At 49.9% G+C, this 20879-nt stretch overlaps 1 protein-coding gene and 1 non-coding gene across 2 annotated transcripts; one reads left to right on the forward strand and one right to left on the reverse strand.

Annotated features, from left to right (window-relative positions):
- Positions 1–1338: 1338 nt before the first annotated feature.
- On the reverse strand, positions 1339–1410 carry TRNAA-GGC (transfer RNA alanine (anticodon GGC)). Its single transcript has one exon. It is a non-coding gene; the product is annotated as a tRNA-Ala (tRNA).
- Positions 1411–5830: 4420 nt separating this feature from the next.
- Positions 5831–19444, forward strand: CRELD1 (cysteine rich with EGF like domains 1). Its single transcript, XM_056846587.1, has 11 exons — positions 5831–5910; positions 6827–6980; positions 7303–7385; positions 9564–9674; positions 11161–11252; positions 12048–12224; positions 14970–15065; positions 15293–15376; positions 16238–16333; positions 17723–17869; positions 18946–19444. Exons 1-11 carry the CDS (start codon positions 5831–5833, stop codon positions 19164–19166), a joined length of 1341 nt encoding a protein of 446 aa, XP_056702565.1. The 3' UTR covers positions 19167–19444.
- Positions 19445–20879: the final 1435 nt, after the last annotated feature.

Genomic DNA, 20879 nt, shown 5'->3' on the forward strand with positions numbered 1-20879 from the left:
ATCTCCCTATCTCTTCAATCTATATGCAGAACATATAATTAGGAAAGCTGGATTAGATTTAGATGAAGGTGGAGTGAAAATTGGAGGGAGGAACATTAATAATTTGAGATATGCTGATGACACGATATTATTGGCAGAAAATAGTGAAGATTTGAAACAACTACTGCTGAAAGTTAAAAGAGAAAGTGCCAAAGAAGGACTGCAGCTGAACAAAAGTAATGACTACAGGAGAATTACACAACTTTAAGGTTGACAATGAGGAAATTGAAATTGTTCAAGACTTTCTATTCCTTGGCTCCACCATCAACCAAAAGGGAGACTGCAGCCAAGAAATTAGAAGGAGATTGAGACTGGGAAGGGCAGCCATGAAGGAGCTAGAAAAGATTTTGAAGTGTAAGGATGTGACTCTGGCCACCAAGACTAGATTAATTCATGCCATCATATTCCCTATTACTATGTATGGGTGTGAAAGCTGGACAATGAAGAAAGCTGATAGGAAGAAAATAGATTCCTTTGAAATGTGGTGTTGGAGGAGAGTGTTATAGATTCTGTGGACTGCCAAAAAAACAAATCAGTGGGTTCTAGATCAAATCAAGCCTGAACTGACCCTAGAAGCTAAAATGACTAAACTGAGGCTGTCGTATTTTGGTCACGTCATGAGACGACAAGAGTCACTGAAAAAGACAGTCATGCTAGATAAAGTGGAGTGCAGCAGGAAAAGAGGAAGACCCAACAAGAGATGGATTGACTCAATAAAGGAAGCCACAGCCTTCAATTTGCAAGATCTGAGCAAGGCTGTCAAAGATAGGACATTTTGGAGGACTTTCATTCATAGGGTCGCCATGAGTCGGAAACGACTTGATGGCACTTAACACACACACAACATGAAGGAAAACAGAAGCTCAGCCCGGATATTATTAGCTGGTAGACTCAGAGGATAACTGGTTAAAGAACAAGAGTCAGAATAAACAGCTTTCATAAATGAAAGTAAGCACTGGGTCCCCCAAGGTACGTGTTGGGAATTGGGCTATTTAATATATTCATACATGGGTTGAGGGCGAGCAGAGAGGTCTTCTAATTTGCGGATAACACCAAATTATCCATCCAGAATTCTGGAAACTGAAGCAGACTGTGTGCATAAATAAAATTACAAATGAGATCAGTTAAGTACAGGTGAGTGTAAAAATGAAGTACAGTGGCACAAAATCATGAAGCTGTCTTAAACTGAATCAGACCCTGGGTCCCTCAAAGTCAGTATTGTCTACTCAGACCGGCAGCGGCTCTCCAGGGTCTCAGGCAGAGGTCTTTCACATCACTTACTCACCTAGTCCCTTTAACTGGAGATGCCAGGGATTGAACCTGGGACCTTCTGCATGCCAAACAGATGCTCTACCACTGAGCCACACCCCCTCCCCACTGGCATCTGCCCAAGCTACCTCACAGGGCGGTTGTGAATGTAAAATTGAGAAGAGGATACCAATGTACTGAGCTCCTTGGAGGAAGGGCAGAATAAAAATGCATTGAGACCACTGGGAAATGAAGTGGCCAGGACTATCCAGGAAACAGATCTTGGGGCTGCTGTGGAAAGCTCAATAGAAATGTCAATTAAGGTGTGATACCTCTAAGAAAAGCAAGTACTATTTCCCTCCTCCAAGAGAACAGTGCCAGTAGTTCCATTGAGGGGGGACCAAAAAAAAATCCCAGAGCACAAAACATGTAATTCTTCCTTTAACTTCATATAGATGTGGGGTTACCAGGTCCCTCTTCGCCACTGGCAGGAGGTTTTTGGGGCGGAGCCTGAGGAGGGCGGGGTTTGGGGAGTCCAATGCCATAGAGTCCAATGGCCAAAGCAGCCATTTTCTCCAGGTGAAATGATCTCTATTGGCTGAAGATCAGAAGATCTCCAGCTAGTACCTGGAGGTTGGCAACCCTATATAGATGTATGATGTGACTCTAAACTGTTACAGTAATTAGGGTGCTGCCAGGCAGGCACTGGGGAGACAGAGGTCCAAGCCTCCTCCCGCTGTAAAACTCACTGGGCGACCTCCGGCCATTCATTCTCCCTCAGCCTAAGCTACCTCGCAGGGTGGTTGTGCGGGTAAAATGGAGGAGGGGAGACCAATGTACTGAACTCCTTGGAGGAAGTAGAAAAGAGCAAGAGCCCAGTAGCACCTTAAAGACTAACCAAAATATTTTCTGGCAGGGCAGCTTTCGTGAGCCACAGCTCACTTCTTCAGATACAGCTAGAATGTGATGGATTCACATTCTAGCTGTATCTGAAGAAGTGAGCTGTGACTCACGAAAGCTCCCACCCTGCCAGAAAATATTTTTGTTAGTCTTGAAGGTGCAACTGGACTCTTGCTCTTTTCTACTACTGCAGGCAGATTAACACGGCGACCCACTGCGAATTATCCTTGGAGGAAGGGCAGAATAAAAACGCACTATATAAACTGTGCGCGCGAGTGATTATGCTACCGTTCTTTAAAAACTAATTAAAAAAAAAAAATCCTGAAATCAGACATTGTTAACCCCAAACACATGTAAGACAGAAAGAAAGACAGGTCCCAGCGTGCACGTGACTCTCGCGTCCTTCCCTGGAGGAATGACAGCCGCGCATGCGCCCTGCCGTCTTCTCGCTTTCTGCAGCAGAGGCACCGCCTCTCCCCCCCCCCCCCGCAGCCTTTCGCCGAGCAGCATCTTGAAGCTTCCCGGCAGGTGGTGTTCTGCGGGGCCCCGTGCGGAGCTCGCCCATTGGGCGAAGAAGCTGACGTCCTCGCCATTGGCCCTCTTCTATTGGCGGAGAGGAGGGGCCGGTTGGCTGCGTTCTGTTGGGCAGGAGGGAAGGGGGGGCTCGTCTGCCGCGGCCGTGGTCCCGTGCGCAAAACGGGGCGCTGCTCGCGCCGCCCTTGCCCCGGCTGCCCCGCGCAGGCTCCCCGGGGGGCGAGGACAGGTAGGTGGGGAGCGCCCCTAGGGGAGATCGGAGCACACGTGCATCTTTGCCGGGGGCTGCCTGGGACGGGCTTCCCCCTCCCCATGTAGGCTGCGGTCTTTTGGAGACTGCGTGCTCACTCCCCCCCCCGGCCCCGGGAAGGGATCTAGCCCCCCCTCCCCGGGCCTTCCCTGGTGTGGGCATGGGTGTGTGTGTGTGTGTGTGTGTGTTAAGTGCCGTCAAGTCGCTTCCGGCTCATGGCGACCCTATGAATGAAAGTCCTCCAAAATGTCCTATCTTTGACAGCCTTGCTCAGATCTTGCAAATTGAAGGCTGTGGCTTCCTTTATTGAGTCCATCCATCTCTTGTTGGGTCTTCCTCTTTTCCTGCTGCCCTCCACTTTTCCTAGCATGACTGTCATTTCCAGTGACTCTTGTCGTCTCATGACGTGACCAAAATACGGCAGCCTCAGTTTAGTCATTTTCGCTTCTAGGGTCAGTTCAGGCTTGATTTGATCTAGAACCCACTGATTTGTTTTTTTGGCCGGGGGCATGGGTTGGCTGACCATATTTCCTTGAGACAAAAACTGGACATTGGGGTGGCAAAAAACGGGACAGGGGTGGTTGTATCATAGGATCATAAGTGGGAAGGGACCACCAGGGTCGTCTAGTCCAACCCCCTGCACAATGCAGGAAATTCACAACTACCTCCCCCCCACCCCCAGTGACCCCCATGTATAGTATTAGTGTAACCCAATTGGCTCAAGGTTGACTCAGCCTTCCATCCTTCCGAGGTCGGTAAAATGAGTACCCAGCTCGCTGGGGGTAAAGGGAAGATGACTGGGGAAGGCACTGGCAAACCACCCCGCAAAACAAAGTCTGCCTAGAAAACGTCGGGATGTGACGTCGCCCCATGGGTCAGGAATGACCCAGTGCTTGCACAGGGGACCTTTACCTTTTAACCCAATTGGAGCACTTTTTCTATGAGCATTTACCCAGCCGTGCCTGCATGCAGCATAAGAAATGTCAGAATTGAAGGAAACAAATATTGGAAGTGTAATGAGGCGCAAAACGAGACAAAATTGACATTTTAATTAAAAAGACAGGAACGGCTGGGAAATATGATAAAAACGGCACCGTCCCATTCAAAACGGTACGTATGGTCAGCCTAGACATGGGGCAAGATCTTGGCAGCTGGCTGCAGCTCATGCTCTGTCCACAGACTGATTCTGCGCACATTTGTTTGCAAACGAAACTCCACGGACTTCACATGAAGCTGCCTTATGCTGAGTCAGACCCTTGGTCCGTCAAGGACAGTGTTGTCTACTCTGGCTGGCAGCAGCTCTCCAGGGTCTGAGGCAGAGGTCTTTCACATCACCTCCTGCCTGGGCCTTTTAACTGGAGATGCCGGGGATTGAACCTGGGGTCTTCTGCATGCCCAGCAGAGGCTCTTCCGCTGAGCACAGCCCCTCCGGTGGGACTCCTTTCCGAGTAAGTGTGCCGAGGATTGTAGCCCCCGCCCTGCCTGCTTGCAAATGGGTATATAGAGAGGCTACAAAATGGTTAGGCCTCTCATTCAACACAGCTAAATTAATCTCTTGTATTTCAAACTTCAAAAATCCCACCAATCCATTCAGTGGCTTTGAGTACAGAGCCAGAGGGTTGTAGTTATTGTGGATTCATGATCCCAAATGAAGGGTGTATAGTGTGCAGGCCCCAAGGTCTATGTGCCTGTATTACGTGGCAGCCCTTGGAGCACCTAAGGAATCCATGGGCTGCAGATCTGGGGTTGGCACCTATACCCAGCACCTTCTTGGGTTTTCCCATTTACTGTCTAGACAGGAAAGAGCTGGGTAGAGCCTTGAGCCTGGGTATCTTTCAGACGCGTGGTATTTGCGCTGGCTTGTGGCTGCAAGAATGGGTGGCATGCTTTTAAACTTGCTGTAGAAACCGAAATACACCCATATTTCTGCATTGCCCCCTCCATGTTAGGAGGCTATCCGTTCAATCTTGAACAGTCATACCCTTATAAGCACATTGTCTTTAATGGATTTAGAAGGATGTAACCGTTGAGGATTGCATGTGTGTTATGCTGGGGGGTACAAATGACCCCCTGACCCACTACTGCTTCTGCCACCCCACTCTCGGAGTTGCCCAGCTTCTCAAAAAAATATGATTCAGAAATGGGCACCATTCACTGAGAACTTTCCTTAAGCATCCACCAATAAATTAAATGGGGGTTTGTGGAGGAGATGTTTCCTGGGGACTCCTGCCCACAGGATTTGTTTTAATGTCCTCTGCAATGTATGAAGAGCTCTCCTGCCTCAGAGATTCTACTTTCCCCTCTTTTCTGTGCTCCCTGCAGCTCCCTAGGAGTGAAAAATAACGGCCCAGGGCTTGGAAAACTGCCTTCCTGATTGCTAACGCTGTCGACTTCCTCTCCCCATAGCAGCTTAATGTATGGTTGGGTGTGTGCAATGAACTCTAGGACTTGTTTTCAGTGCCAGGGATCATCCACTGAATATACTAAGTAAAATATCAATGCACTAGCACTGCAATTTCTGCTAAAGGAAGATCTTTCGGTCCTTAGCTGTTTCCCAGTCTCTGGTACTTTTTCTTATAGAGCTGGGTACGGACTGTAGAATAGGATCTGACTCCCCCCAGCCAGACTGTATCTTCCTAGTGCTACACAGAGGTCAGGACTGATTTGCTGCCTGAGCAGTTGTTTGGGGCACCAAACGTGGCTGGAGGCACGGAGCCTGGGATGTTTCCGGGCGGCAGGAGAGTAGGCGCTGCCTTCTCTTGTGCCGTCGTCACCCGCCGTCCAAGGTGAGGTGCAGAGGAGCTTCCTCTGCCCCTTGGAGCCTGCCAGGGCAGCCAGGTAGGTCCTGGGGCTGGCAGAATGGCCAGCCTGTCTTGGCAGTTCCAGGCAGACAGGAACAGCAGGACATGGCTTGCGGCTGGCAGCCTGCACTCAGTTTGGTGAGCAAATTGTAAGCCGTACAGGGCTGCTCTGGAAGGTCCCATCTGTCCCGATGCATCTTGGACCAGTGGTCTTCCAAGTCAGAATGTGATTCCCAGATAGCCCCAAGGCCTTCCTCCTCTTTGTTGACTAAAGGAGTCGTGTTTTCTTGCCTTAATGATGCTCAATCCAACCCAGCTTGGGGGGAGTTCTCACTTCCAGAATTCCTGAGTTTGGAAGTGAGACCCGTTCTCCCAGAGTTCAAGGGTAGGGGGGCTTAGGCGGAGAAGAAGTCTGTAGCATGAACTGCTGCATAAGCACTGCCCAGGGACCACCAGTGGCGTGGTGCAGTGGTTAGAGTATCTGGTGGGATCTTGGAGTCTCAGGTTCAAATCCCTGTTCTGCCATGAAAGCTCACTTTCAGATTTAGTTTAATACTGTCCAAGACCAATAATAAAAACTTTTACATAATAAAAGAATAATAGCTTTATACATAAGCTCACTTCCAGTGACCTTGGTTAGGGTTGCCAGGTCCCTCTTCGCCACCGGGTGGAGGTTTCTGGGGCGGAGCCTGAGGAGGGCGGGGTTTGGGGCAGGGAGGGACTTCAATGCTATAGAGCCCAATTGCCAAAGTGGGCATTTTCTCCAGGTGAACTGACCTCTATCGGCTGGAGATCAGTTGTAATAGCAGAAAGTCTCCAGCTAGTACCTGGAAGTTGGCAACTCTAACCTTGGTCCAGTCAGCCACACTCAACCTAACTTACCTCACAGAGTGGTTGTTGTGAGGGTAAAGTAGAGGAGGGGGAAATTACGATGTCAACCCCTTTGGGGTCCCCGTTGGGGAGAAAAGTGGGGTGTAAAATCCCCGAAATGAATTCTCTCGTCAGCTTCTTCACTAGACCCCCCATTTCATGGCTCCTCATTTTCTTTCTGCAGCCTTCTCCCCGGCATAAAGATGGCTTTACCTCGGTCGAGGGCCCTGCCTGGGCCACTCTTATTTCTCCTGCTGTTCTTGTGGACCCCAGGCCTGGGGACTTCCCAGAAAGAGCCCTGTCAGACCTGCCGGGATCTTACCAGCAACTTCAATAAGGTGGGAGGCTATCAGAGATTTTCGGACTGGGGTGCAGAGTTAGGGACCCACAAGGACTTGGGGTGGGGCAGTAGTAACCAGTTCCCTTTGGGCTCCTGCTTGGGGGAGAGCTGGGGAGGGGGGGGTCTGGCTGTAGGTGTTTCTGCAACAGCACACCGCCGGGAGGGTAAGGCAGCCGTTTGGCAAAGATCAGGGATTGGTGGGTTGCTGCATGCTGGCGTTGTTGGGGCAGAGGGTTGCCGTGCTTTGTGTGGTGGTGGGGCGGCGGGGGGAAGGGGGCACTCACTGTGGGATTGCTGTGAGCCTTCTCCTGCCTTCCCAGGGTCTGGAGCGGACACAGCGCGAGAACTTCGGGGGCGGGAACACGGCCTGGGAAGAAGAGAAGCTTGCAAAATATGCAAACAGGTGACCTGGGGGGACTGGGCTGCGCCAGGCCATTGGCAAGAGGCTGCTGCGGACCGCGCGCTCAGATTGGCGTCCTTCTTGAGGCTTTGGCAGATCCTCGCTTAGAGCCCTGATGAACACAGAAAAATCTGCATGGTCGTATTTACTGTATTAAAAATGGACCATGGCCACTGCTGCAGTATTCAGAGAAGTGCTAAGGATCTTGGCTTCTGTGGCGTTTGGGGAGGTTTTTTTTAATTTTTCTAATTATTTTTTTTTTGGTAAAATCAAGTTTCTAACCCTCAACTGGGGGTGTGGGGGGGAGGTAGTTGTGAATTTCCTGCATTGTGCAGGGGGTTGGACTAGATGACCCTGGTGGTCCCTTCCAACTCTACAATTCTGTGGATGCAAAATCTGAATAAAAATATGTCAATAATTCTTTTTGACTAGTAGCCATGAATACCCCTCTCCTCCATGGGCATGTCCACTCCCCTCTTCAAGCCTTCCAAGTTGATAGCCATCACCACATTTTGGGGCAGGGAGTTCCACAATTTAACTATGCGTTAAATTCTTCCAACAACCCTGTAAGAAAAGCCAGCATTTGGTGACTCCAGGAGAGGCAGTGTGGTGTAGTGGTTAGCATGTCGGACTAAAATATGGGAGAACCCAGGTTCGAATCTCCACTCTGCCATGGAAGCTTGCTAGGTGCCAGTCACACACTCTCAGCTGAACCTACCTCACAGGGTTGTTGTGGGGATAAAATGGAGGAGAGGAGGCTGATATAAGCTGCTTTGGGTCCCCATTCGGGAGAAAGTGAAGTAAATACAGTAAGTGAACAAATAAATCTGTACTCGGAATCTCTTATGTACTGTATGCGCTTTAGGTTCTTGGCATGTGCCTATTCAATTTGCGGACTTCTTTTGAATTTTTTGACTAGGATCATTGGGATAATAAGAGGGGCAGTATGGTAGGTGAAGGAAGGAAGGCAGCATGGTACAGTCTGATCTCGTCAGATCTCGGAAGCTAAGCAGGGTCAGCCCTGGTTAGTATTTGGATGGGAGACCACCAAGAAATACCAGGGTTGCTGTGCAGAGGAAGGCACTGGCAAACCACCTCTGTTAGTCTCTTGCCATGAGAACCCCCCAAAAGGGGTCGCCATAAGTCGTCTGCGACTTGACGGCACTTTACACGCACACATGGTAGGTGAACATGAGATTATCGGTATGGTGGGGTGAATAGACAGACTTATTGTGAGCTGCCCTCTGTGAAAGTGACACGCCTTTCTGGCCCGTGAGAGGAAATGCAAGCACAGATGTACCATAATAACATTAGGAGGCCATTTCCAGAGTGCGCAAGCTTTTGAGTTCATCAGGGCTCTTTGTCAGGATGGCTGTTGCGAAGAGAGGGAGGGAGATAAACAAAGCCTAGAGTTTGTACGGTGGGACACGGGCAGCATTAACCCAGATTTAAGTTAAGCTGTCCTTGGTGCCAGAGGAGAACAGCTGGCCTATACTCCCCATAAAAGGGAGTAGCAATGAGCAATCATACAGTGGTGGTGTTATGAGGATTATAACTAGATAAGGAAGCATCGTCTTGGCTTTGGCTTGTTTGTTCCATGCTAGCGCAGCTGTCACCCTCATGGGCTCCCCAGGGCCCTCTTCCGCCATGTTGCTGACTCATGACTAGGCTAGAGAGAGAGAGGGGGCGAGCATTAGGAGACTTGCTGCTTGAGCATAAAAGAACTTTGCTATCGTGACAATTCGGGGCCTTTCACAGCAGCTACGACCTCACCTTCATTTCAACTGGAGAAGCTAGGGGATTGAACCTGGGACCTTCTGCGTGCAAAACAGATGCTCCACCACTGATCTAGGGCCCCACACCCCAAATAACTAAAGCTGTCTTATACAAAATCAGGCTTTTGGTTTATGGATCAAGATCTGTATTGTCTAACTTTAACCAGCAGCAGCTCTCGAGGGTCTCAGGTAGAAGCCTTTGACATTGCATACTAACTGTTTTAGTGGGAGGGATTGAACCTGGGACCTTTTGCAAGCAATTAGACGCTCTGCCCCTGAACCACAGCCCTTCCCAGTTGATGGGCCTGAAAGCAGACAGAGGCCTGTTGCAGACAAGATGTGGGTGGATTTCTGGGGCTGATCTGTTCTGCCTTGCTGCTCACTGGGTCTCCCTCTTCTCCCCTAGTGAGACCCGCCTGCTGGAGGTGCTGGAGGGTGTGTGCCCCACGTCAGACTTCGCCTGTCACCAGCTGCTAGAGAAGAGCGAGGAGCATGTCGAGCGCTGGTGGTTCCATGAGTGAGTGGCAAAGCGAGGTTGGGGGGCCCATCATGAGACTTTTCCTGGCATGACCTGATCCCATTTGTTGCAGCAAGAGACCCCACCCTCCACCCCTTCCCAGAGATGTAACAGAGAAGGGCATTGGCAATTTATAGTTAAATTGTGGAACTCACTGCCCCAGGATGTGGTGATGGCTGCCACCTTGGAAGGCTTTAAGAGGGGAGGGGACATGTTTGTGGAGGCCTATCCATGGCTACTTGTCAAAATGGCTACTAGTCATGATGTGTACCTATTCTCTCCAGGATCAGAGGAGCATGCCTATTATATTAGGTCCTGTTGAACACAGGCAGGACAACACTGCTGTGGTCGTCGTGTTTGGGGGCTTCCTAGAGGCCCCTGGTTGGCCACTGTGTGAACAGACTTCTGGACTTGATGGGCCTTGGTCTGATCCAGCATGGCTTTTCTTATTTTCTTAAAGTTTGGGGATTTGCCCCCTTAAATAGTAGTAATTTATGCATCACTGTCAAGGCTCCTCCCCCTTCCCTTCTTTTGGACTCTGCTGATGTTCCTATGCCACAGACTTCTTGCATAGCGTCCAACATCCTGGTCTCTTCCAGGACTCTGATATCCAGAATTTAGAGCAAAAACACTGGATGAGACTGCAGTGGGAGGTTTTACAGTTGTATCTGCAAGGTTGTATCTGAATTTTGTATCTGCAAGGGAACCATTTTATGTGGCGTTCCCACACACAGCTTTGGCTGGCCCGACTTTATTTCACCACAAGGGAATTCTTGCCAGCTCTTGAGGAAATGCTGTTTTAAACTAGTGTTACTATGGCCCGTTCCCATATGCTGGACTATGCTGGACTATGGCCTGTTCCCATATGCTGGGCCCAGACCAAGGCCCATCAGGTCCAGCAGTCTGTTCACACAGTGGCCAACCAGGTGCCTCTAGGAAGCCCACAAACAAGACGACTGCAGCAGCATTGTCTGGCCTGAGTTCAACAGGAGAAGAGGCATAGTGGTGCTGTTGTCCGGCGTGGACTTTCCTCAGTGCTGCTTTGGTGCCTGCGCTTCTGCACCTCGTGAACAAAAGGAAGGCTGCAGGGAGGCAGAGAGAAGGGTTACCTCACAGTGACGAGATTTTGGCTGCAGTGGAGGGGGCAGTGGTGAAGATTCCCTGGGCCTCAGGCCAGGGGTTGATGGGTGAAAGAAAGCTAGGATTCAGGGAGTTCAGGGAACAGGCCAGGCTGTGGGGAGCAGAAGGGGGGGCTGTAGGTTTGGCGGGTATGGAAAGAAGGGGAAGGCCCAGGCGCATCAGGACTTTGGGAGGAAGAGAGGTTGTCCCATCTGAATGGTTGCCCTTTAGCCGGCTGAGATGTGGAACATCTCCATCCCTCGGCTCGGTTGCTTCGTTCTCAGGAGCGACAAAAGGGGTTGTGTTGCTGTCACGACAGCCTGGAAGAAGAGGCAGCAGTGATGGGCTCTTTTCTCCCCCCTCCCAGGCAGCAGCAGCACCCTGACTTTTTCCAGTGGCTCTGTATGGACGCGCTGAAACTCTGCTGTCCCCCTGGCACCTATGGGCCCGATTGCCACAGTGAGTTGTCCCGCGACCCTCCCGCGTGGCCTTTCCCCAGTGGCCGTTTGTGAACACGTCTCAGGTTCTAAACTTACGGACGAACAGGTGGTTGAGTTACGGGTCCCAAAGCTCTGTCTTGGGGAGCAGGCAGGACATTGCGAGGTGGGACACTGTGGGTTATGTCAAGGGAGCCAGCGTGGCGTAGTGGTTAAGAGCGGTGGTTTGGAGCGGTGGACTGTGATCTGGAGAACTGGGTTTGATTCCCCACTCCTCCACATGAGCGGCGGAGGCTAATCTGGTGAACTGGATTTGTTTCCCCACGCCTGCACACAAAACCAGCTGGGTAACCTTGGGCTAATCATGCTTTCTCAGCCCCACCTACCTCACAGGGTGTCTGTTGTGAGGAAGGGAAGGGAAGGTGATTGTAAGCCAGTTTGAGTCTCCCTTAAGTGGTAGAGAAAGTCGGCATATATATTAAAAAAAACCGAAAACCAACCACTCCCTGGCTGGCTTGCTGTGAGAGGCCCTTGGGTAGCCAGAGAGGTATTGTAGCTACAGTACTGTGAAAGTGGGGAAATCTGTGGTAGATTGTTTTTAGTAAAGTTTTTAGTAAAGGGTAGGCGCACATAGTGTAGGGTGCTTTCGACTGGCCATTAATTGCCTATCTCTTGGGATAAGGGAGGTGGTCCAGCTTGAATTGGCGTGAGAAGGATAACAGGCCTGGGTTTTGTGTGGTGGCGTGGGAGGGTCTGCGCGCCACAGATGAAGACTCAGGGCTGGCTGGCCCCGGTGTTTACTTGTATCTCTCTGCAGCCTGCCCCGGGGGTGCCCAGAAGCCCTGCAGTGGGTACGGGCAATGTGACGGTGATGGCACACGCGGGGGCACGGGCCTGTGCATGTGCCAGCTGGGCTACGGGGGCCCCTTCTGTTCTGAGTGTGGCGATGGCTACTACGAAGCGGCTCGCAACGACAGCCACCTGGTATGTGCGGGTATGTAGAGTGCCCCTGCTGGGCTGGATTGGGGGCAGGGGCCCAGTGAAGGAAGCTCTGCTGCCCCCTGCTGGCTAGTTGGCACGTGCTGGTTAGTGACCCTTACCACCACCACTCTTCATGTCCCCCTTCCCTTGGTCCTAGTGAAAACTCTGGGTTCCTGAGGTGGGTTCTGCCCTCCCATTCAATCAAATGTTAAGCCATCTTTCTCAAAGGCATCAGTGTTCTGAATGTATAAGATTCTCTGGGAATTAGTGTTCATGTCTAATAGGCATCAGTGTATGTGTGTAAAGTGCCGTCAAGTCGCAGCCGACTTATGGCGACCCCTCTTGGGGTTTTCATGGCAAGAGACTAACAGAGGGGGTTTGCCAGTGCCTTCCTCTGCACAGCAACCCTGGTATTCCTTGGTGGTCTCCCATCCAGACACTAACCAGGACTGACCCTGCCTAGCTTCTGAGATCTGACAAGATCAGGTTAGCCTGGGCCATAGGCATCAGTACACATTCTTCATTCCCAGAGATCCATACTATGGGATAATCAGTAGCCATTTTCCCCAGGGTGACAGCTGAAGAGAATTCTGACTGAAGGGCTGAGCCCCCCAAAACAATAAAATCATATAACTGTTATTAAAATATATTATTAAAATATTTGAAACTGGTGCTTGACATTGGCACACAATTTCGTACACATCCTGCATTCCCAGAGATCCATGCTGTGAGGTAACCAGTAGTCATTTCCCCCCAATGTGACAGTTGAAGAGAGTTCTGACTGAAGGGCTGAGCCCCCACCCCCCATAGCATATTGTGTGTGTGTGTGTGTTAAGTGCCGTCAAGTCGCTTCCGACTCATGGCGACCCTATGAATGAAAGTCCTCCAAAATGCCCTATCTTTGACAGCCTTGCTCAGATCTTACAGATTGAAGGCTGTGGCTTCCTTTATTGAGTCAATCCATCTCTTGTTGGGTCTTCCTCTTTTCCTGCTGCCCTCAACATTTTCCTATCATGATGGTCTTTTCCAGTGACTCTTGTCGTCTCATGACGTGACCAAAATACGATAGCCTCAGTTTAGTCATTTTAGCTTCTAGGGTCAGTTCAGGCTTGATTTGACCCACTGATTTGTTTTTTTGGCAGTCCACGGAATCCGCAACACTTTCCTCCAACACCACATTTCAAAGGAATCTATTTTCTTCCTATCAGCTTTCTTCACTGTCCAGCTTTCACACCCATACATATAGCATATTACTGTTATTAAAATATATTATTAAAATATTTGAAACTGGTGCTTGACATTGGCACACAATTTCTAACACTTGTCACATAGCTCAGATTCCCTGTTGTGACTGCCCTGTTTTTAAAAGTGGTCTTCATTGGATGAACCAATCCGTTGCTTTTAATGTGAGTTAGTGTAAAGTGATGCATATTGGGGCAAAAAATCCCAACTTCACATATACACTGATGGGATCTGTGCTGGCAGCAACAGACCAAGAAAGGGATCTTGGGGTGGTAGTGGATAGCTCAATGAAGATGTCAACCCAGTGTGCGGCTGCTGTAAAAAAGGCAAATTCTATGCTGGCCATAATTAGACGAGGAATAGAAAATAAAACTGCTGATATCATACTGCCCTTGTACAAATCTATGGTGAGACCACACTTGGAATACTGTGTACAGTTCTGGTCACCACACCTAAAAAAGGATATTACAGAGCTTGAGAAGATGCAGAAAAGAGCAACCAGAATAATTAGGGGACTAGAGCAACTGTCCTATGGGGAGCAGTTAGGGCACTTAGGGCTGTTTAGCTTGGAAAGAAGGCGGCTAAAGGGAGACATGATAGAGGTCTATAAAATTATGCATGGTTTGGAAAGAGTGGACAGGGAGAAGCTTTTCTCCCTCTCCCATAATACTAGAACACGGGGTCATCTGCTAAAGCTGGAGGGTGAGAGATTCAAAACAGATAAAAGGAAGTATTTTTTCACACAACACATAGTTAAATTGTGGAACTCCCTGCCACAGGATGTGGTGATGGCTGCCAGCTTGGAGGGCTTTAAGAGGGGAGTGGACATATTCATGGAGGAGAGGGGTATTCATGGCTGTTAGTTAGAATGGATACTAGTCATGCTGCATACCTATTCTCTCTAGTATCCGAGGAGCATGCCTATTATTTTGGGTGCGGTGGAACACAGGCAGGATGGTGCTGCTGCACTCGTCTTGTTTGTGGCTTCCTAGAGGCACCTGGTTGGCCACTGTGTGAACAGACTGCTGGACTTGATGGGCCTTGGTTTGATCCAGCAGGGCCTTTCTTATGTTCTCATGTTGCTGCCTATAGTCAGGAGCCGAGTCTGTGGCACGCTGTCACCACAGCTGCGGGACAGTATTGATGTATAATTATACCGCCAGGTGGGAACTGAGTTCAGTAGAAACGTGACTGTCTTTATATTCTTCACTGCTGTGTCAAGGTGGCTCTAGTAATATCAATGATATCCCATTCTCCTTCTTGTATGTGCTAGGCCTCTGGACACTGAATTGGTGTGCAGGTTTCTATAAAGGGAAACAGGTTGTTTTTTCCTCACTGAGCCCTCAGGAAGCAGGGTGTTTCTTCCTCAATCACCCCTCAAGTCACTTCAAAAGTTTTTATCAGGCCCTCTTAAGCCCGCAAGTCTGTCTGGACATGGGGAAGGTGTATGTGTGTGAGAGAGGGGCAGGTAAATGTAGTTTTTCTCCCTACACACGATGTTTTCTTCCCCACTTAGAGTGCTACCGGGCCTGTGGGCGCTGCTCTGGCCCTGAAGACTCGAGTTGTCTCCGCTGCAAGAGAGGTTGGATGCTGCATGACCGCAGGTGTATTGGTGAGTTGCGGGGACTAGGCCTGAAGTGAGGCGTATGGTTGCATAGCAGCCTTTGAGGAAAGCTGAATATTTTCAGGGTTGAGGGGAAGGGGGGCGGCTTTGAAAACAGATACACACCTCCAATTCCACACTGTGCCTTTGAGCAAAGGAAGAGAATTCATATGTGGGAGGGGGGCAGTACTGTGTGTGACCCTCCTAGCCCTGACATCTCTCTCCGTCTCAAACAGACATAGATGAATGCGGCACGGACATGGCGCACTGTCGTGCCAACCAGTTTTGCATCAACACAGAAGGTTCCTACGAATGCCGAGGTAGGAGCGCAAAGTCTCAAATAGCAATGTGGTATTATCATTACTATAGTGTATCTCTAAAGTTTTGCTTTAAAACTGGGTGCTTTACATTAGAAGAAGAAGAGTTGGTTTTTATACCATGCTTTCCCCCTACCATTAAGGAGTCTCAAAGCAGCTTACAATTGCTTTCCCTTTCTCTCCCCCCCCCCGCCCCACAAAAAACACTTTGTGAAGTAAGTGGGGCTGAGCAAGTTCGGAGAGAACTGTGACTAGCCCAAGGTCACCCTTCATGTGGAGGAGTGGGGGGGGGGAAACCCAGTTCACCAGATTAGAGTCCACCGCTCATGTGGAGGAGTAGGGAGTCAACCCCCCCCCCCGGTTCACCAGATTATAGAGTTTGTTGCTCTTAACCACTACATCCTGGCTCACATCGAATTTCTGTTGTTGTTTGACTTGGTGAAGGAGAGGGGCTCTTGTAAGAAGACTCCTATTTGGAAAGTGGTCTTAAGTTAATGAGGAGCGGGCAGCATGAATGATGTGCAGCTCTTTAGAGTCTCAAGCAGATGTTCTTATTTCACCTACTACCTGGCCCTTTTAACTGGAGAAGCCAGGGGTTGAACCTAAGGTCTTCTGCCTGCGAAAGCCAGGGGTTGAACCTAAGGTCTTCTTCATGCAAAGCAGATGCTCTACCACTGAGAAATTTGCTGGAGCTAGTGGAGAGGAGGAGGATGAACAGCAATGACAAAGGGTTGCCATTCTGGAGAAGAGTTTTACTTTTCCCAGGCAGTCTCATGGACCCGTCCACCTAACTGGCGTTTCCCAATCCACGAGAGGTCAATTCCCATGCTGGCTCCTTAACCCTTCCACTGCCTCTCTTTTCAGACTGTGCCAAGGCGTGCATCGGCTGCATGGGTGCCGGGCCTTCCCGCTGCAAGAAGTGCAACAAGGGCTATCAGCGCGATGGAGTCAAGTGCCTGGGTGAGCCCTTCTGCCCATCAACTTTTAATGACATCTCATAGAATCATAGAGTTGGAAGGGACCACCAGGGTCATCTAGACCTGCACAATGCAGGAAATTCCAAACTACCTTCCCCACACACAAACCCAGTGACCCCCTACTCCATGCCCAGAAGATGGCCAAGGTGCCCTCCCTCTCATGAACTGCCTAAGGTCATAGAATCAGGATGGAGCCAGAAGCGCAGGCTCTGGACTGTGTGCTTTGTGGTTGTAAGTACTCTGTATACCTGCTGTTCTTTTCTTGCCCTTCCTCAAGTTCTGGTAGCATTTTCCCCCCAGGGCTGTCTTTTGGCAGAAGGAAGGGCAGAAAGAGTTTAGAAAAAAGGGTTTTTACATCGGTTAAGGAACTGCAGAGCAAGCCAGGTCAGGTGAAGGCAGGGGTGTCATTTGTTAGGAGGGCCAGATGTGACATAAATGTCACTTGGCTGGGCCATGTGTACCAAATAAATAAATACCATGAAATGGGCCCTGTGTACCAAATAAATAAATCCCATGGAATGTAATGCCAGATACTGGAGATACAAAGTCGATTAATGATTTTTTTTTTACTTAAAACACAAATAAGCTTACAACGATAACATTCTTACAGTATTTTATTTAACAGTCTTATTGTTATTGTTTTAAGTATGCTTGTATTTTAAGTAAAAAATAATATCATTAATTGACTTTGCAAGTGTCTTCTGTAAAGTTTTATCTCTAGTCCCCAGCATTATTATTTATTTTAATTTTAAACTGGGGGGTGGGCCAGTGTTATTGGCTCCGTGGGCCAGAGAAAAGCCCTTCGTGGGCTGCATCCAGCTCACAGGCCACATGTTTGACACCCCTGGGATAAGGTGTAAAGTGGCTTTTTCAGTACAACAATATACATGTCTTCATGGTCTTTGAGCAAAGGACAAGAAGAAGAAGAGTTGGTTTTTATGCCCTGATTTTCTCCACCTTTAAGGAGTCTCAAAGCAGCTTACAATCTCCTTCCCCTCCCCACAACAGACACCCTGTGAGGTAGGTGGGGCTGAGAGAGTTTGGAGAGAACTGGGACTAGCCCAATATCACCCAGCAGGCTTCATGTGGAGGAGTGGGAAATCAGACCCGGTTCACCAGATTAGAGTCCACTGCTCTTAAGCACTACACCACGCCCTTGGAAGAAGGGAATGCCCTTGGAAGAAATAACCTAGAGAAAGTCTTTTTAAAAAGTTTGAGTGCCTTCCATGGGAAGATCAGGAGTAAGCCAGTAAGCCCCTGCTCTGTGGCAATGATTGAATTGTTTGGGTCTAGAGATGTTACTCAACTTCTGTCTTTTCGGCTCCCAACGACACCATGTGACTTGGGCTGCCTTGCCCGCCCTCTCTCCCAGATGTGGATGAGTGTGCCGGCAAAACCGAGGAACCCGTCTGCACCGGTGCCAACGAGGCCTGTGAGAACACAGAGGGCAGCTATCGGTGCATCTGCGCAGAGGGGCACGTGCGCAAAGAGGGAGTCTGCGTGGAAGACAAGCCCCCAGGTAAACCACGCTGGCATCATCCTCAGCAGCACGTGTTCTCTAGTCGGGGAGATTGCATAGAGGTCAACGTGGGTGTTCTGGCTCAGACCCATGGTCCATTGAATGCAGCAACCTGCTTCATACTGTGGCCAGCCAGATACCCCTGCAGGGCCTACAAACAAGGGCGCACTGGCCTAGGCCTCCCCCTCTTATTGACCTCCAGTACTGGGATTTAGAAAGTTACTGCCTCTAAACATAGAGATTCCACTTAGTGCTGCCGCATTGTACGGCCTTGGACAAAGTTTTGTCTTCTCACTCAGGGAGGGCTAATCTCCATATTACTGGGGTGGGTGAGGGGGGGGTTCATTCTTTTATCTAGGCAAGTGGGCCATAGAGTGAAGTAAGATTCTGCTTTGCAGACGGAAGCCTTCATGAGCCATTTAGCTCCACAGTAGCACCATCTACTGTAGCATAGTAGCAACAGAGGGCTTCCTGGTTATGGAGTATTTAGCTATAGCATCTCATATGAGTATTTACATTTACATACATGTTGCTTTCAAAATTATGGAGAGAGATGTAACATTAATAGGTTTGCCATGTCCCCCCTTGCCACCGGCGGGAGCTTCGGTATGTGTGTGTGGGTGATTTGCATACAAAAATGTCCCCTTCTGGGTTTACTCCGGAAGCAGCAGAGACACTAGAATCTAGCATGTCCCTCAAAAAAAACTATGGAAACCGTGGAGTTTTTGGAGGAATGTGCTAGAGCACCCCTGTTGCTTCCTGGTTTACCCTGGAAGTGACGGGGGCGTTCTAGCACAAATCTCAAACAACTTGATGGTTTCCATAGAGAGTTGTGTGTGTGTTTTGGGGAGGGACGGGCTAGATTGTCACTGTAGTTTCCAGGGTAAACCCAGGAGGGGCATTATTTAGACGCGTGCCAGCGCCTGCAGGGATCCCCCCTCCCACTATGCGAAAACATTGCTATGAGTAAAATTGTTGGCAGACTTGTTAAGCAGTCGTTTAACATTTGAGGCCAGAAAGAATTGCCTCATGAGCAATTCTCTGCTCCTATTCATGGCCTGTTCCTTCTCCTGCAGATGCTCCCGAGAAGGGCTTCTTCGATGACATCACAGATGACGAGGTGGTCGTGCTGCAGCAGATGTTCTTCGGCGCCATAGTCTGTGCCCTCGCCACGCTAGCTGCCAAAGGAGACATGGTCTTCACCGCCATCTTCATCGGCGCCGTGGCTGCTATGGCCGGCTACTGGCTGTCGGAGCGCAGCGACCGCGTGCTTGACGGCTTCATCAAAGGCAGATAGTGTGTGGCAAAAATTGAACGTTCTTCTTCTTTTGCTTCCTTCCTCAGAGAGCCAGCTGGTGGGCAGGGACTCCGGACCTGCCCGTGCCCCGGCAGGTCCAGAGGAAAGAGGTGGAAAGGCCCTTCTTGTATCCCAGTCTGGGCTGAGAGGAAGCCACGTGCTTGCATGGTGTGGAAAGGGAGAAAATGGGGCAAGGGCCTACCAGTTGTACACGAAGAGAGGAGAATTCCTGACAGGAATTAGCATGGATTAAGCATCCCCTAAAGGTGTGACAGGCCTTGCCCAGGTCTCCATTCGTGGGCCAGGAGAAATGCTCTCTTTGACTGCCCCTTCTCCATACGAGAGGGATGATCTCAAACGCATTCCTACCTGTGAGTTTGAATCTTCACATGTTGGTCAACTACCGTTGGCTAAGGTTGGGTCGCTCCAAAAGAAAACTTGAGCTGGGTGGGCACGGAATCGCTCTCCGCTGGCTCTTTGGGGGGGCTGTCCCTTGGGCTCAGAGCCGATCCACACATCTTGTGGAACGAGGTGGTCAACGGAGGTGGGGAATTTTTAGACGGTACCATTCGAGGCTGCCAGTTAGGGGTGTCGTATTTTTGAATGATCCCCCTTCTTAAAAAGTGGTGAACTAGCGGGAAGGTCTTTTTTTTAGGCAGGGGAGCATCCAAATATAGATACACTCCCCTCTGTGGCCTGACTGGGTACTGCCCCCTCTGTCTACCGCCTTGCTGTGTAGAACGGCTCTGATCCTGCCACAGGCAGTGTGTGGGACAGAGGAAGCCTTCGGGAGGCCTGCATGACCACCCCCTCGCCCCTTTGCATCCGTCCGCTCACGGCACTGTTTGTCCATCCATATCTCAGGAAAATTAAAGGTGTCTCTACACAACCTCCCCCCCCCCCCGTGGTTTTGGTTGTCTCATGCACTAATTGTACCTGTTGGGTTGGGAGAGGGAAGAGAGGGGATGTAGGAGCCAGGTTCAAATCCTGAAGGGGAAAGATACACTCTTTCAACTCCTAGGTGTGTTAGAAGTGAGGTAAAAAGTAAAGGTCCCCTGTGCAAGCACTGGGTCATTCCTGGCCCATGGGGGTGATGTTACATCCCGACGTTTCCTAGGCAGACTTTTGTTTATGGGATGGTTTGCCATTGCCTTCCCCCAGTCATCTTCCCTTTACCCCCAGCAAGCTGGGATGGAAGGCTGAATCAACCTTGAGCCAGCTACCTGAAACCAACTTCCGTTGGGATCAAACTCAGGTCGTGAGCAGAGCTTGGACTGCAGTACTGCAGCTTACCACTCTTCGCCACAGGGCTCCTGTTAGAAGTGAGAGTGTTGTATAATTTTGCTGGGAAGACTGTATTTTAAAAAGATTTATTCAGAGTATATTTTACTGTTCATCCTCATGGCTTCAGTGCAGTCCCATGTGAGAACTGTGCATGCCAGCCTCGGAGATCCACTGATAAGCTCCCCCGCCCCACCGTCGCATGTCCTTTGGGCAGGAAGAGCCGCTGAGGCTGGTACGCTGACAGAGGGGAAGGGGAACACTCCTGCGGAGCCAATCTTTTGGCTTATCAGTCAATCCCTGTGGCTGGCCTGCACATGCGCAGTTCCCGTGTATGTCTGCACAGAAGACCACTCGATTAACAACAGTTACAGGTAAGGGCAACACTGTTGTCTAGCCCCCCTCCCCTAGGCTCTTTTCTTGGAGGGGCCC

The sequence above is a fragment of the Euleptes europaea genome, chromosome 1, assembly GCF_029931775.1.
Source record: "Euleptes europaea isolate rEulEur1 chromosome 1, rEulEur1.hap1, whole genome shotgun sequence".
Classification (NCBI taxonomy): domain Eukaryota; kingdom Metazoa; phylum Chordata; class Lepidosauria; order Squamata; family Sphaerodactylidae; genus Euleptes; species Euleptes europaea.

What these genes read in the sequence shown, in the direction of transcription:
- CRELD1 (XM_056846587.1), top strand. Translation starts at nt 5,831, where the DNA reads ATGGCCAGCCTGTCTTGGCAGTTCCAGGCAGACAGGAACAGCAGGACA. An exon ending in GGCAGCCTGCACTCAGTTTG is followed by an intron (nt 5,911 to 6,826) that starts GTGAGCAAATTG and finishes TTCTTTCTGCAG; the next exon opens with CCTTCTCCCCGGCATAAAGA. An exon ending in CGATGGAGTCAAGTGCCTGG is followed by an intron (nt 16,334 to 17,722) that starts GTGAGCCCTTCT and finishes CCTCTCTCCCAG; the next exon opens with ATGTGGATGAGTGTGCCGGC.